Source organism: Pseudonaja textilis, chromosome 1 (assembly GCF_049901715.1).
Source record: "Pseudonaja textilis isolate UNSWEBS1 chromosome 1, rPseTex1.2, whole genome shotgun sequence".
Lineage (NCBI taxonomy): Eukaryota > Metazoa > Chordata > Lepidosauria > Squamata > Elapidae > Pseudonaja > Pseudonaja textilis.
Window position 1 is genome coordinate 846,126 of NC_141990.1, and position 16,281 is coordinate 862,406.

The following is a 16,281-nucleotide window of genomic DNA, read 5'->3' on the forward strand; positions in this document are numbered from 1 at the left end:
GAGGGTGACCCATGCGCTTTCCGACCCGGAAGGGCCCCGAGGACCCTCCCTTCCCTGAGGTGTTTAGATGGGCCAGCCCATTGAGTTGGTGGGTCAGGACCCCAACCCATCCACCCCCCCGTTCACATCAAAAGTCCCCAGCCTCATCTCAGAGAAAAGACAATTGATTTAGTAGAAGCCGATACTAAATTCCATCTTACATTTCCCCCACCGCCCGGATGTGGCTTCTCCAATGGGACCCATCCGTCTCCAAGAGGCGTCCATCATGCTCTCCAATAACCGCCTTCCCCCCGCCCACGCGCTCGTCGCCTCTTTTATCCTCTCAGCTGATCCTCAGAGGAACCGGTTTGGCCGACCAGGTGGTGGTGGTTTTTACTACCAGTTCAGCCAAAACAGGGGTGATTTTCGCTACTAGTTGGCCCCAACTGGACCAAACCAGTAGCAAACCATCGCCGGTTCATTCAACCGGCGGGACGACTGATTTCAGCGCGCATACGCCGTGTTTTAAAAAGCCCATTTTCATCTCTAATACTTAGCAGCCCCTGTGAGTAAAACAGCTGAGGCGCGGCAAGACAACTCTGCCGTGTGAATCAGCTGTGGCAACTTTGGCGACTCCAACCTTGGTGACTTTTAAGACTTGTGGACCTGAACTCCCAGAATCCCTTGGCCAGCAAAGGAACTCTGGGAGTTGGAGTCCACAAGTCTTGAAGTGGCCGAGGTGGGAGACCCCTCCTCTAAAAAACGAAATAAAAGACAGGCAAGAGGAGGGGCCAAGTGATCGCCGGAACTACTGGTTCGCTCGAGCTGGTCTGGACCGGTTGAATCCCAGCCCTGGACAAGCACCACCTTCCCTGCATGACGGTGGTGACCTCAGTCGCGCTTACCTCCTCCTCCTCCCTCCTCCTCCCTCCACACACGCAGGGGGGGAACGTCTTGGTCCATCTAGAATCCCTCCTTCCCTCCCTCCCCCGGCAGGTGGGGATGACCGTCCACTGCAGGATCATGAAGATCGACATTGAGAAGTTCAGCGCCGACCTGACCTGCAGAACCTCGGACCTCATGGACAGGAGCAACGAGTGGAAGCTGCCCAAGGACGCCCACTACGACTTTGCAAATGAGGCCGCGGACCACAAGCAGGACGAAGAGCTCAAGAGGAAGCAGCAACGGACCAGTGAGTCCACGGGGGGGGCTGGGGGGGGGCTGGACCTCCCTCCAACCTGGGGGAAGGAGGGAGGGAGGGAGGGGGGGCAGGTGGACCTCCCGCCGGAGAGCATCTGCCAATGGCGGCCTGGCCTCTCTCCTCCCCGCAGCGTACATCAAGCGGGTGATCGCCCACCCCTCCTTCCACAACATCAACTTCAAGCAGGCCGAGAAGATGATGGAGAGCATGGACCAAGGCGACGTCATCATCCGGCCCAGCAGCAAAGGGGAGAATCACCTGACGGTCACCTGGAAGGTCTGCGACAACATCTACCAGCACGTGGACGTGCGGGAGGAGGGCAAGGAGAACGCCTTCAGCCTGGGCTCCACCCTCTGGATCAACACCGAAGTGAGTCAGTGGGGGGAGCAGGGGGGCGGGGGGAGAGGTTGGAAGGGACCCTGGAGGTCTTCTAGTCCAACCCCCTGCTTACAGGGAGGAAACCCTATACCCCTTCCGACAAACGGTTGTCCGATCTCTCCTTAAAAACTTGCCACATTCGCGACTCCGGAAGGCAAGTTGTTCCTCTGTCGAATGTCCTCCCCTCCTTAGTTCTAAGCTGTTTCTCTCCTTGGTTACTTCTTTCCATTCTGTCGCTTCTTGTCCTGCCCCGGGGCTCGGAGACAAGCCGATCCCCCTCCCCACCTCTTCTCCCGTGGCAGCCCCTCCAATATTGGGAGACGGCGACCATATCACCCCCGGTCCTCCTTTTCATGAGACAGGAGGCATCCTTCCGTCTCACGGGACAGTCGTGTCGTCCTCTGAAAAGAGGTCCCAAAAACAGCGTCCGGTGTGGCTAAAAGGGCCCACCTGAGAGCATCCATCCTTTCCACCCTGAGGACAGAAACAGTCTCCCCCCTGTCCAGCCCCCGGATTTCGCTGGTTCCGGGACTTCATCCGAACAGACAGACCCAATGCCAGCTCCGTTCTTTATAGGTTTCATCCCTCTCAGGACACTGCCCTTCTGACGGGAGTGGGCCCAGTGACATTTCATGACCTCTTCCTAATTCTGGACTTTCCTTTGATGTACCTCCCTTGGACCGGAGGGGAGGGGGGGAGGGATGAGCCTGGGGCCACCTGTTTTGTCTCCGATCACCTGCCAACCACTTCTTAGCGCCTTCTTAGCTCGAAGTTCCCACCTCACCCCTGGGGATTGGCTCGCTTCGGACTGGACGCAGGGGAGGGGTACCTTTAAGTGTTGTACCTGATGATTCTGGACTCTTTTGACAAATGGATCTTTTATGTACACTGAGAGCATTTGCACCAAAGACAAATTCCTTGGGTGTCCAATCACGCTTGGCCAATAAAAGAATTCAATTCTATCCTATTCCTATTCTTATTCTTATTCTTATTCTTTACTCTATTCTATTCTATTCTATTCTATTCTATTCTATTCTATTCTATTCTCTATCCCATCCCATCCTATTTAAATTCTATTCCTATATCTTTCTATTCTATTCTATTGTACCCTCTGACTATCATTAAGTGTTGCACCTGATTGATTTTTGACTCTCGAAGAATGTATTTTTTCTTTTATGTGCCCTGAGAGTATTTGCACCAAAGACAAATTCCTTGTGTGTCCAATCACGCTTGGCCAATAAAATAGTTCTATTCTTTTCTATTTTTGATTTTATTCTATTCTATTCTATACTATTTCTATTCTATTCTAATTCTATTCTATATTCTGTTCTCATTCTATTCTATTCTAATTTCTATTCTACTCTATTATCCGGCTCCATCCCATCCCATCCCATTTAAATTCTATTCCTATATCTTTCTATTCTATTCTATTCCATTCTATTCTATTGTACCTATGACTATCATTAAGTGTTGTACCTGATTGATTCTTGACTCTTGAAGAATTTATCTTTTTATGTGCACTGAGAGCATTTGCACCAAGACAGATTCCTTCTGTGTCCAATCACACTTGGCCAATAAAAGAATTCTATTTTCTATTCTATTCTATATTCATTGTATCCTATGACTATTATTAAGTGTTGGACCTGATGATTCTTGACTCTGATGAAGGTCTCTTTTCTTTTATGTGCACTGAGAGCATTTGCACCAAGACAAATTCCTTGTGTGTCCAATCACACTTGGCCAATAAAAGAATTCAATTCTATTCTTATTCTTATTCTATTCTTTATTCTAATGTCTACTCTATTCTATTCTAACGTTTTCGAGCGGGAACTTCAGATCCTGCCTGTTCTCCTCGCTGTCACTTACCTCCCAAGAAAACCTCCTGTTGAATTGCTGTCTGTTTCAAGACTTCCGCTTCGTGAGGGAGGGGACGGGGAGGCAAGAGCTAACAGGGTTCCCCCCCCCCCATTCTTCTTTCCTTCCCCAGGAGTTTGAGGACCTGGACGAGATCGTGGCCCGCTACGTCCAACCCATGGCCTCCTTCGCCCGGGATTTGCTCAGCCATAAATACTACCAAGATTGCAGCGGAGGAGACCGGAAGGTGGGTGGGGGTGGGTGGGCCGGGCAGAAATCCCTTCCCGACAAGCGTTCCATCTTTGACGTATAATGTTATTTTACTCAAAATGAAGTTAAAATAGAAACACAAAAAAAAAATGGATACACAAAAGAGAAACGAAGAAAGAAAAGAGACGGTATATTAAACCAAAAAGTCCCCTGGAAAAAAACATACATGCATAAACACACATTGTCTCCACCAGTCACACACACTCCCTCTGGGGGTGTCTGGATATCCACTATAAAACGTGTATGCAAAATGACAGTGACGGTGAATCCCGTATCTCAGAGTCGGCTATGCCCAGGCTAATGCCGGAATGTTAACTTCCAATAAATCCCCTTTAGTTTTAGGAGTGTGGTTCGAGGCTCGTGATTTAATCGGAATAACTGCCAGAATCCTGACGCTGGGTAGTGTAAGATATTCATCGGTCAAATCCTGGTTGAATATATTACGATCGTGCCGGTCTCCCGCCCTTCTTCCGAGGGGTCAGCTTGGCCAAAGCGGGCTAGCTGAGCTGCACCTCTCTTCATCCAGGGCAGGTGGGATTAAAAGGCCTCAGCGGAGAACCTTTGTAAGAGGTTTTCGTGGGTCGGAAGTGGCGCTCTCCGTTTCCTTCTGGGTTCGGGCTGTAGCAGATGACCTCAGCTCTCCCCTTCTGGAGCTTCTTGGGGTGGGGGGCAGAGCTGGGCTGGCATCCCATCCCAGACCTCAGTCTGGTGTTCCCTGCTGGGTCCACTTCTGTGGGCAGCAGCTGGCGTAACCCTCTTCCACCAAGGAACTCGGAGTTTTGCGGGCCTTGCTGACGATGGTCATCGCCTTGGACACGGGAAGGAAATTCTGTGGCTCCTGAGGGTGACATCCACACACCCGCACACCGGTTGTCAGGATTCCGGCAGTGACCCCCCACCATTTAAATCCCGAGTCTCGAGCCAAACTTCAAAAGAATTTATTGGGAGTTGACATGTTCAGCATTGCCTGGGTGTAGCCGACTCTGAGACACATCATTCACTGTCACCCTCGACCCTGGTTTTCGGTCCCCCACCCCCACCCCTGGGTGTTTCCTAACTCATATCCTCCAACGGGACACGTCCATAGCCCAGAGTCATCCATCAGGCTCTCCAGTTAGAATTTTGCGCACAGCAGAAACTTCAGTCACCTGGTTACTATCTTTGAAAAAAACATTGACGGAATGCCCTTTCGATTTCCAAGCTGCCGCACTGCTCCTCCCCCTCCCCCTTTTTCTGTTATGGCCGCTCTTAAAAAGACCCCGGCGACATTCGATGAGTTGGCATTGGCCTTTAGCACGGGGCTCCCCGAGGGCCCCCAGGGAGGGCAGAGCCTCCCCGTTCGGGGCAATGCCAGTCACCGCCTCCCGTCTCTTGGTCCGTCTCGTCTTCTCCTCAGAAACTGGAGGAGCTGCTGGTGAAAACCAAGAAGGAGAAGCCCACTTTCATCCCCTACTTCATCTGCGCCTGCAAGGACCTTCCGGGGAAGTTCCTGCTGGGCTACCAGCCGCGAGGGAAGCCAAGGTGGGCCTGGGACCCCCCCCAACCCCCCACCCCACTCCGGGCCGGACAGTCAGGCTCGGCCCAGCGGCCTTTTCAGCGGGGTCTCCGGGGCTGACCCCAGGGCCCCTTGCAGGCAGAGTGGAGGTCCTGCTGACGAGGGAAGCCCTTCCCGGGCCCCCTTCCCCCCACCCTCCCCACCAGGCTGGTCACGGGCTGACTTCCTCTCTCGGGAGCTGGGGGCCACCGCTGGTCTGCGTGATTTCAGGGACCCGACGTGTGGAATCCCCTGCCTGCCCCCCTCCCCCCTCCAGTCTCTGCCCTTCTGGCCAAGAGGCAAGCCTGAATCAGAAGGGGTGGGCAGGGGGTGTCCCACTCTTCTCCCCCCACCCGCCCACCCCAAGACTGGCCCTGCTGTCCGTGCTGGCCAGAGTTGGCACAAAATTCTCTTGCCCCAGAATCGAGTACGTGACGGTGACGCCGGAGGGATTCCGCTATCGCAACCACGTCTTCCCCACCGTCAACGGCCTTTTCCGGTGGTTCAAGGATCACTACCAGGACCCTGTGCCAGGTAAGGCCCAGGTGCACTCGACTGCCCCCACCAGCCAGGCTCCTCCACGCAAAGGCTGTGGCCTGAATCTCAACCGGGTGAAGGCCGGGCAGCCAAGCCTTCCCTGCCTCTGCCCGGAAAGATGGTTTTATTTATTTGATTGATTGATTGATTGATTGATCGACTGATTTCAATAGCTGTCCATCTCAGCAAACGAGGCCTTCCCCTCCTTTGCCGGGAATTATGTTATTTTATGTTTTTTTTCATTTATGATTTGATTTGATTTGATTACCTGCCCATCTCAACAACCAATTCTGGGCAGCTCACAATTCAAAAACATTACAATATCCTTACAAAAGCATTTTAAAGCAGTAAAAGCAGTAAAAGCAATAAAACGTCTAACTTGGGCCCCTGCAGAGCAAGTTCACAATATAGGCCAGGAATGGGGCCCCTGGGGGCCCGTCACCCTCCAGGCTCTGAAGCACAGCCCGGCCTTGGAAGCTTTATGGAAGGCTGACGGGGGGGGGCGGGGTGTGTGTGAGGCTTCTCTGCTCTGGCCTTGAACAGGGCAGTGTGGGGGGGGTGGGGGTCTGCCTGGTTCCCCACCCAGGAGTTGTCTGCCCTTGAAAGGGCCCGCCGGTGCCTCTGAGCCCCAGGGGCCACGGCTAAGACCAAGCAGCGTCCCAGAATTGGAGGGTTTTTCACGAAGATGATGGCGATGTTATAATCCTGGCCTGTCCAGAAGACTACAAAGCCCAGAGGCCTCATCCCTGGTGGTCCACTTCCTGCGCGGCTGAGCGAGAAACAGCCCTCCCCCTTTCAAACCTGCCTGCAGCTCAGCCCCCCCCTGCTTTCTCCCCTCGGGCCAATCCAGCCAGAGAGAGAGAGAGAATCTCCACCAATGAGCAGCTTCCTGAAAGTCTCACCTGGCCGTTCCTCCCTCTCTTCTCCCCTCCCTGCCCAGGTGTCACTCCCAGCAGCAGCAGCCGCACCCGGACGCCCGCCTCCATCAACGCCACTCCCGCCAACATCAACCTCGCAGGTACGTCTCTGCAGAGCCCACCCCTCCCCGTGGCGCCGCCTCCCTCCCTCGCGCATAAAGAGGAACCGGGGAGAGGGGGGTGTGTGTGTCTCCTAACCGCCTTCCTCCCTCTGTCCCGGCAGACCTGACCCGAGCCGTCAACACCTTGCCACAAAACATGACCTCTCAGATGTTCAGCGCCATCGCTGCCGTGACGGGGCAGGGGCAGAACGCCAACGCCACCCCTGCGCAGTGGGCTTCCAGTCAGTACGGCTACGGGGGCAGCGGCGGGGGCAGCAGCGCCTATCACGTGAGTGGGCGGAAGGGCTCCGGGCCCCACCCGCGTCCCCTGGCAGTGCCCCACCTCAGCTGGGCAGCAGGACAAGTGTTCGTTCCTAGAGACCGTCTGTGGGAACCCTCTGGTCACGGTTCTCTCGAAGGTGCTTTTTTGTTTTTCAAGAGGCAGCGGCACTTCCTGTTTTTTTCTCTGAAGACATTTCACTTCTCATCCAAGAAGCTTCTTCAGTTCTGACCGGATGGTGGGGAAGGGAAGGATTCGTCCTCCTTGCAGACAGCTGGTCGTTTGCCTCCTTTTTAAAGAGCCGTTGAGGCCACTTGGAGGTTTCATTTGTGTCTTCAGGGTCACCTGAGTAGTGAAAATGGGTGTGGAGCCGCCTTGGAACGGCTGGAAGTTGTTGAAACTGTTGCCAACAGGCCCAAGGAGGGTCCACACACCCATTTGCACGACTCCCAAGTGGCCTCAAGGACCCTCCCAAAGGATGCAAATGACCAGCTGCCTGCAAGGAATACAAATCCTCTCCATCCAGTCGGAGCTGAAGAAGCTTCTGGGAGGAGAAGCAAAACGCCTTCAGATAAAAACTAGAAAGTCCAGTTGCCTCTTGGAGGGCAAAAAAAGCCCCTTTGGGATTCCCAGAGACTCCTGGCCCAGTCCTGCCTCACTCGGTGCCCGGCTGGGAAGCACAGAGGGACTCAGGGCTGCCTCCGCTGCAGGCCAGGACTCCCTCCGTCCCCCGACTGCTTTGAACATGGGCGGGAGAGCGGTGTGTGTGTGTGTGTGTGTGCAGGGGTCTGTTTTCCTATGGGGGGGGGGCTGGAGGAGGTGGAGAAACCGCCAGGGAAGGAGCCTCCTGCAGGGAATGCGCTGGGCCGAGTTGGCAGCCGGAGGGGCTCAGCAGTCACCCGGGCAGCAGGAGCCGAGACGAGGCGGCATCCATGCTGGCCGATTTGTGCCAAGAATTCTCTGCCCGGCGTGGACTTGGCTCCATCGGAGACGGTCACTACTTCCCAGGGGAAACTCCGGGTCAAAGCTGACCAGGTACTTACTACTGTCCGCGTGATCAAGGAGTTTTCCTCGTGTCTTCATAGTCGGAGTGCATGGATGTGGTTCATAACAGAATGACAGGAGTTGGAAAGGGACCTTGGAGGTCTTCTAGTCCAGCCCCCTGCTCAAGCAGGAGACCACCCCCCCCATACCATTTCAGACAAGGGCTTGTCCGGCCTCTTCTTGAAAGTCTCCGGGGTTGGCGCCCCCACAGCAGCCAAAGGGTGGTGGTGGGGGGCTCACCAGACACCCTGCCAGCAAGAGAGACCCCATGAGAAGGCAATGTCCATGTTGCACAGCCAGCAGGCACTGGGCGTGCCTGAACGGGGGAGGGGGAAGGGGTCCTTCGTTGCTCACCCAAAACCCGGGTGCAGCCGGGAAAGTCAGTCCCGGGCCCGGAGGGAGAATTGAGCATTCACACAACACCCGGATGGATTCATTGGCAGATTTGCGCAAGAGACGGAACCTCAACTAGCTCTCTAGACTGGCCAGTCCGGAGAAAAGAAGGACAGGGACGGGCTGGGGAGGGGGGGGGGCATGCTAGCACCATTCCAGGATTTTTGGGGGGGAGGGGGGGGCTGCCACAAGGGAGAGAGGGCTGGGTCCGGCTGTTTGACAAAGCACCCGAAGGCCGGACAAGGAACAACGGATGGAAACTGACCGAGGACAGAAGCAACCTGGAATGAAGGAGAAACCTCACAGTGAGAACGATGAGCCAGAGGAACGGCTGGCCACTAGAAGTTGTAAATGCTCCAACGTTTGAGGCTTTAAAAGCTCTTCTTAAAAATGAAGCTATTGGCTTAATAGCCGCCACTCTAGCAAGCTTGAGGTTAGACTAAATGATACCGTGAGGATCCTAAGCGGCTGCGTAAAATGTACTCCAACTTGCTGGCACCCCGTCCTGAGCCACGTTGCACCCCCAGCCCGATGAAGGCAGGAAGCCTCGGCGAAGGGGAGGCCGCAAAACGAGAAGGCCGCTCCCTCCTCTGCGCACCGATCTTCCTCATCATTCAGTGGGCAGGCTTAAATCCAGGACGCCCCCCCTCTCTGGCCCTCACTCAACGGCTGTGCAACAACTTGGACATCAACACACGGCGGAAAACCCAGTGAGCTGCTCAGCGTCCAGCTACAGGCAGCTACGTAGATGACCCTACAGGCGAAAGGTGCCAGGTTTTGACCTTCCTTGCCTGTATGGGTCAACTCTGAACAGGGGTCTGTCAGGACTCCCTGTTTAAGTGGGGTCTGGTCTCTGCCCCTCCAGGTAACTGGGGTGCTCGCTCCTCAAAGAAAATACCCATCCCATTGTTCTGACCAAGGCTTCTGAGACCGTAATTACGCCCACGCTTATTTTAAAAACGAGTCTTGTTTTAGTGCCACGCTGGGAATTATTTTCATCCCCAGCCGGTAATGAATCTCAAAACAGTTCCTCGAGATAAGCACCCACCTTTCTCCCCTGTGAAGTGCTGCCAAGAAGTGTCGCATGAACTAGAAAAAAACAACCGAAATACACAGAGCTTCAAGGATGACTCGAAACCAATCGAACGACCTTGCTTCCTGCAAAGGTTCCTCTACTTTTGCCTGTCCTTTATCCCTTACGGGAGGGGCAATCGCCTCCCAGCCTTACTCCCGAGTCGCCCCTTTTGTCTCGGCTGCTTTCACCTCCTAGCAGCTCTGCGCACTGGGAACAGGCTCCCCAGGGTCCTCTTCCTCGCTGCGGCCAGGCTCCAGAGGCAGCACCCCTGCCTCGGACACCGGACTCTAGTCCAAGTCCTCTCTAGACTCCTGGATGGGTCGCCATCTTTCCCCGCTGTCTGATTCCGCTGCCGGTCAAGCGCCACACCCCTGGTGTCCGAGTGTCCATCCAGAGCTTATGCCCAATGCCTGCTCTTGTCAACGTAGGCCACCTTGTCCTTGAATGGCTGGGTGGACATGAACATGCGAAGCCCTCTGGAGTCCACGAACTTGACGTACGCTAAGTGAATCAATTGAAGAAGAGGCAGGAGAGCCCCTTGTCTGGAAGGGTACAAGGGGGCCTTGGCTTGCGAGTTCATTTAGTGACCATTCGAAGTTACAACAGCACCGACAAGAAGGACTCAGCGGCCCTTCTCCACGCTTAGCGATCCTTGCCGCCTCCCCAGAGTCACCTGATCCGCATTCAGCTGCTGACTCGTATTTATGGCCGGGTTGGGGGGTCCCTCAAATCCCCTTTTGTGACCTTCTGGCCAGCAAAACCTGCGGAGGAGGGGAGCCGGATTCGTTTCACGCACCACGTTGCTCACTTGACTGTTGCGGTGATTCGCTTAACAACTGGCGAGAAAAGTCATAAAAACAGGGCGAAAGGGACGCCTCGCTTAACAACAGAAACGTTGGGCTCCGTTGGGGGTTGTAAGTCGAGGATTGGGTTTCCTGCCTGAGCGAGGGGGGGGGGGAGGGGTTGACTTCACCGCCACCGTTGAACCCAGAAGTTTCCACGGCGGAGTAAGACGGTGAGTTGTGGTGAAGCAACTGGGCACCCCATTTTATGGCTGTTTCACTGGTGCCGCTAAGCAGATCGCCGCAGTCAAGTGAAGCCAGCTTCCCACCACCCCCATTGGATTCTCCTGTTGGGTGGTCACAAAAGGGATCACTGCAAACGTCACAAGTACAAGTTGGTTGCCGAGCGCCTGTATTTTGATCGCGGGGACGCCGCAACGGTTTGTAAGGGTGGAAAACGGTCGTTAGTCACTTCTTCCAGTGCCGTTGTGACTTTGGTCACTAAACAAATGGTCGTAAGCCGAGGACTACCTGTATAGGAGGAGGTGAGGGTTTTCTCTCCGCCCCCGGAGCCGACGGTGCCCCTGACTTGCGACGTGTCTCTCCTGGGCTTACAGGTCTTCACTACGCCCGCCCAGCAGCCGGTGGCCACCCCTCTGCTGACCCCCAGCTACTCCTACACCACCCCCAGCCAGCCCATCACCACCCCCCAGTACCACCAGCTACAGGCCAGCACCACCCCCCAGTCCACCCAGTCGCAGCCGCCGTCGCAGCCGTCCTCCAGCAACGCCGGGCAACGGCAGCCGCCAAAGTAAGCGGGGAGGAGAGGGGGAAAGGGGGAGGGCTGGGGCTCCGGTTTTCCCAGTCTTTCCTCGGAAGGACCCCCACCCGAGGCTCCCTGGGGGGGGCTGGCTGCCTCTCCAAGCGGCCCAGGGAGGCCGGGGGGGGAGGGCAGCGGGGAGGGGGGGAGGGCTGGGATAGGGGGTCCGTGGGTCACGTCCCATTTTAGGGAGAGTCTCAATCCTCCAGGTGGGGGGTGGTTGCTTTTCCTGGGGTTTTTTTCTTTTCTTTCCTTTTGCTTCTCACCCAAGAAGCTTCTTTAGTTCTTCAGGGGTGGGGAAGGGAGGAAGGGGAGAGGGGGAAGAAGGAAGGAAAGAACAGTAGATAGGTAGATAGATGGATAGATAGATAGAAACATTGATTGATATGCAGGGATAGATAGATAGATAGATAGATAGATAGATAGATAGATAGATAGATAGATAGATAGATAGATGGATGATAGATAATGGATGGATGATAGATGGATGGATGATGGATGAATGATAGATAGATAGATAGATAGATAGATAGATAGATAGATAGATAGATAGATAGATAGATGATAGATGATGGATGGATGATAGATAGATAGATAGATAGATAGATAGATAGATAGATAGAGGATGGAGTGATAGATAGACAGAGGTTAGATAGATAGATAGATAGATAGATAGATAGATAGATAGATAGATAGATAGATAGATAGATGGAGATAGATGATGGATGGATGATAGATAGATAGATGGATGGATGATAGATAGATAGATAGATAGATAGATAGATAGATAGATAGATAGATGACAGACAGACATGGATTGATAGATATAAATGGATAAATAGAAAGATATAGATGGATAGATATAAAGAGAGAAAGAGGGATGGATGGATGGGTAGGTAGGTAGGTAGATACTCAGGCCAGATGGAGAGGAGATATGGAGATATAGATATATAAATAGATAGATAGGTGGAAGGAAAGCAAGGGGAAAAGGTAAAAGGAAGGGAGGAAAGAGAAAGGACGGAAATGAAAGTGAAGTGGAAGAAAAAGAAAGGAAGAAAGAAAAAGAAAGATGCTCAGGCCAGATGGGTGGGAGATATAGACAGACAGACAGACATACATACATATATGTGGATCTTTGGTTATTTGGGTTTTCTCCCGTGTAAGTTTGGAACTATCTAGGCAACGTTGCCTAGATATGTCCAATCTTACGTGGGAGAAAACCCAAATAACCAAAGATCCACATACAAATACCCGCGAGAACCTCAGAAAACATATATGTGTGTGTGTGTGTTTTCTGAGGTTTTCATATATATATATGAAAATCTACAAAAACATACATACATACATACACACACACACTCACACACACATCGATGGATGGGAAGGAAGGAAGGAAGGAAGGAACTCAGTCTGGGAAAACAGTTTGGGATCCCATTCTCAGGAACAAAGATTTCTTTTCTTTGACTGTTCTTGTTTTGAGGCGTTGACGGGGTCAGCTGAGGGGCTCAAGCGATCTTTAAAGTTATTTTAATCCCTTAACCGGATGGCTTTTCCCTCACCACCCCCTTGGGCGGCCTTTGCTGCCTTGCTGGGTCTGCCCTGAATTTAGGCACCGGGACCAGCAGCCCCCACCTACCGACGGCTCCCGTGCCCATAAAGGAGAATCTCTCCAGGCCGCCGGTGCTCCCTGAGCTGGGCTGGGTTTTTTTGCAGGCGTTTCATGACCCAACTAGGGAACATCTTCAGTGCTAGCAGGGAGTGAGGCTTCCTTTCCGTTTAGGTTCTGTTGGCTTATCCTGTCAGGGTTCATGAATGCCAATTTTCCTCCCCTTTATCTTACGTACCCACTTTCCCCCCAAAATAAGACCCTGTCTTACCATTTTTTGCCACCAAGAAAGGCACCAGGTCTTATTTTCAAGCTATGTCCTCCACTGACTAACCTCACTTGCATGTGTCTAATATATCTCTCTATATATATATTTGCCACCCCAAAAGGCACCAGGTCTTATTTTCGGAGGACGTATCATCCACTGACTAACCTCACTTGTGCGTGTCGCTCCCCACCCAGCCTCCTTCTGGCTGTCAGAGGCCTTCCGGAACGTCTTCTTCTGTGGCCAGCAAGGCTTTCCTGGAGGCCTCTGCAGCCGGTGACAGAGCTCTGGATCGATCCTGAGCTTGGCTTTCAGCTCCAGAGGCCGTCAGGAAAGCCTGGCCAGGTGCAGAAGACCAGGTCTGGCAAGGCAGGTGTCCAGGGCCTGGCTACAACTGACCAAAGGGAAGGAGTAGGGTGGCTCCACCCCCCCCCATCTCCACCGGGGCTTCCTTTTTACCTGTCCATTCTGCAGTGGGCAGGATTTTAATTAGGGCTTATATTGGGTGCACATGTTAAAAAGTCAAGCTAGGACTTACTTTCAGGGTTGGTGGTATTGTGAGAGGAATAGGGTAGTAGTGGCCCTAGGCGCTAAGAGCAGCGGTGTCCACGTTGCCCTGGTCTTCAAGGGCCCGAGGTTGGACGGCCCCGCCAACGGAAGGGCCCACCCATAGGAGGCAGCTGGAGGGACCCATGCGCCCCCCCCACTCCTCCTCCTCCTCCTCATCGCCGTTTCCCCCGCAGGTCCACGTCCCACGCGGCCATCGACTGGGGCAAGATGGCCGAGCAGTGGCTGCAGGAGAAGGAGGCTGAGCGCCGGAAGCAGAAGCAGCGGCTGACCCCTCGCCCCTCGCCCAGCCCCATGATCGAGAGCACGCCCATGTCCGTGGCCGGCGACGCCACCCCGCTCCTGGACGAGATGGACCGGTAGTCGCCCCGCCAGGAGCAGCGCCGCGACGCCGGGGGCTCCGACCCCCCGCTCCTTCCTCTTGCTCAGCCACCTCACTCCGTCGTCTTTCCTTCGCCTCGCCCCCCTCCGCCTGGTGGGGGGGGTGGGGGTGGAAAAGAAAGTGCGCCGGGGACACCCCAGCAGCGCCCTCCGCAAAGCACCGGAGACTCAAAGAAGCCGCGGGATTGCCGTGGCTCTGGGACCCATTGAGGCCTTTGGCGGTGGCTGCGTCCCGCCAGGCCCGGTTTGGATGATTTGCCGTCCGGTCCCCACTTCGCCAGGACCGGTGACGCCCAAGCAGAACGGCCAGGCCAGGCGTGACAGGAGAAGGCCCGGCGTCAAACTCAAAAGAGACTGGACGTGCCTGTCCCTCTCCCCTCCCTCCCTCCGTCCCTCCCTCCCTCTTCCTTTCTCCCCCTCTCCTCTCCTCTTTCGCTCTCTCGCTCCTCTGTGCGCAAGTGGCTGTGTCGATGTTTCGGGGCGCTTTTCCGCCTGGGCCTCCGCCCTCAGCTGCTGTGGGGGGCTGGGGGCGGGGAGCGTCCCTCCTCGGGGCTTCTGCAGGACGATATTTATTCAGTTGTGCCGGGGGGGGACAAAGTTGGGAGGGAGGGAAAGGAAAAAACTCGCGAGCGGAAACCCCGTCGATGATGGCCGCCTTTGGGAAGCAGGACGGGAGCCTCCGTGGCAGCGGCGGGAAGGCCAGACGGCGTCTCCTCCCTTCTCCCCTCCCCCCCATGTCCCCTCCCCCATGTCCCCCTCCCTGACAGCAAAAGGAATAAATGGTGTTTCTACGGATTCCTCCTCCTCTTCCTCCTTCAGCTGTAAAGAGGAGGAGCTGAGATGCCAGGCTGGCAGGCTCGGCCTCCTCCAGTCCGCCGAGGGCTCTTCGGGGGGTTGGCTGTGGTGGGAGCAGCCGGTCTCCGGGGGAGAGCTGGGGGGCTTTGGGGACTGGCAGAGGCCTCCCTTGGAAAGCTCTGGGGGGCTGCGGGGGCTTCTCGGTCCCTCCTTGCAGTGGGCTCCAGTCCAAGGGGATCCCCCTCCCTCCTCCGCTTGGCCCGAATCGGCCACCCGGTCTCCCCCGCGGACGGGGTGGGGGGCAGGCTCAAGGCCCACGGGGTGCCTAGATCTGGCCTGCAAGAAGGGAGAGGAGAGGAGAGAGGAGAAGAGGAAGAAGAAAGAAGAAGAAGAGGAGGAGGAGGAAGAAGAAGGAAGAGGGAGGGAAAGTCAGAAGAGGAGGAGGAAGAAGGAAGAGAGGGAGGGAAAGACAAAGAAGAAGAAGTTGAGACAGGAGGAAGAAGGAAAGGATGAAGAAGGAAAGTTAGGACAGGAGGAGAGAAGGAGGAGGAAGAAGAAGAAGAAGGGAAGGTGGGAGGAGAGGAAGGAAGGGAAAAGAAGGGAGGGGGATGATAAGGAGAGTGGGGGGAGGGGCTCTGAGGAAGTCCTGCCTCAGCCCTTGGCCACCCCAGGTGCAACACACCCCCCCCAGCCACAGCCCCCAGCTCATACCCCACCCCGGTGCAGCCCTCCACGAAATCGAGTTGGAGACCCCCCCTCCCGGGGGCATTTGGGCAGGAGGCAGGGAGGTGGGGCCGGCTGCTGCACCATGCACTGGTCTGGACTGGGAGCTGGCGGCTGGGGCCATGTTCCTCGGGGGCAAGGCAGGCGTAGCAGAGGCTGAGCAGGTGGTGCTGCAGGGGTGGGGGCAGGTTGTGATTTCTCCTTGCAGCGAAGGTGGGGAGTCAGGGACCCTTCCCTGCTGAGGGGAAAGACCAGCTCCCCCTCTCCCCCCAGTCTTTTCCCTCCCTGGACTGCAGGTCCCTTGGTGGGGTGGGGGGTTTCAGTAGGGCTACTTCATGTCAACTCCAAAGATTCTCCTCCTCTACTGGTTTCACCTGCCGGGAAAAGGTGTGTGTGGGGGGGAAACAGTGCATTCCTTGAATGCTTTCGTGGCAGCCAAAGCTGTTGGCGCTCAAGAGGATTACCAGGGAGCGTGACGGATGCCTCTTGGCTATGGATGGGTCCCATTGGAGGCTATGCATCCGGGGTGGGTGGGTGGGGAGACCAGGGTCAAGGGGGAAATGAAGGATGGGTCTCGGAGTCGGCCGCACCCACAAAACACCAACATCAATCCATGCTCTTTTCTCGGAGATGTGGCCAAGAGACTTGGGGTGGATTTGTCGGCGTCCCGGCAGCCGGCTGATACCAAAATGCTGCTGTTCCCCCGAGTGAAGCCCCCACCCCCAACCCCTGGGGAGGAGCACAGCCGTGCCCACCCGCCCGACTTCCCAGGTCCCGGA

At 55.2% G+C, this 16,281-nt stretch overlaps 1 protein-coding gene across 2 annotated transcripts in view; it reads left to right on the forward strand.

Moving 5' to 3' along the window:
* The window catches only part of SUPT6H (SPT6 homolog, histone chaperone and transcription elongation factor), a 62,904-nt gene extending 48,125 nt beyond the window's left edge, over window positions 1-14,779 (forward strand). For both annotated transcript variants that reach the window (XM_087924116.1, XM_087924121.1), the window contains exons 29-37: window positions 976-1,171; window positions 1,311-1,549; window positions 3,546-3,659; window positions 5,079-5,203; window positions 5,638-5,750; window positions 6,694-6,771; window positions 6,894-7,060; window positions 10,963-11,156; window positions 13,780-14,779. In XM_087924116.1, coding sequence (XP_087780242.1) covers window positions 976-1,171; window positions 1,311-1,549; window positions 3,546-3,659; window positions 5,079-5,203; window positions 5,638-5,750; window positions 6,694-6,771; window positions 6,894-7,060; window positions 10,963-11,156; window positions 13,780-13,966 — 1,413 coding nt within the window. In that variant the 3' untranslated portion in view covers window positions 13,967-14,779. The remainder of the gene's footprint in view (window positions 1-975; window positions 1,172-1,310; window positions 1,550-3,545; window positions 3,660-5,078; window positions 5,204-5,637; window positions 5,751-6,693; window positions 6,772-6,893; window positions 7,061-10,962; window positions 11,157-13,779) is intronic.
* Window positions 14,780-16,281: the final 1,502 nt, after the last annotated feature.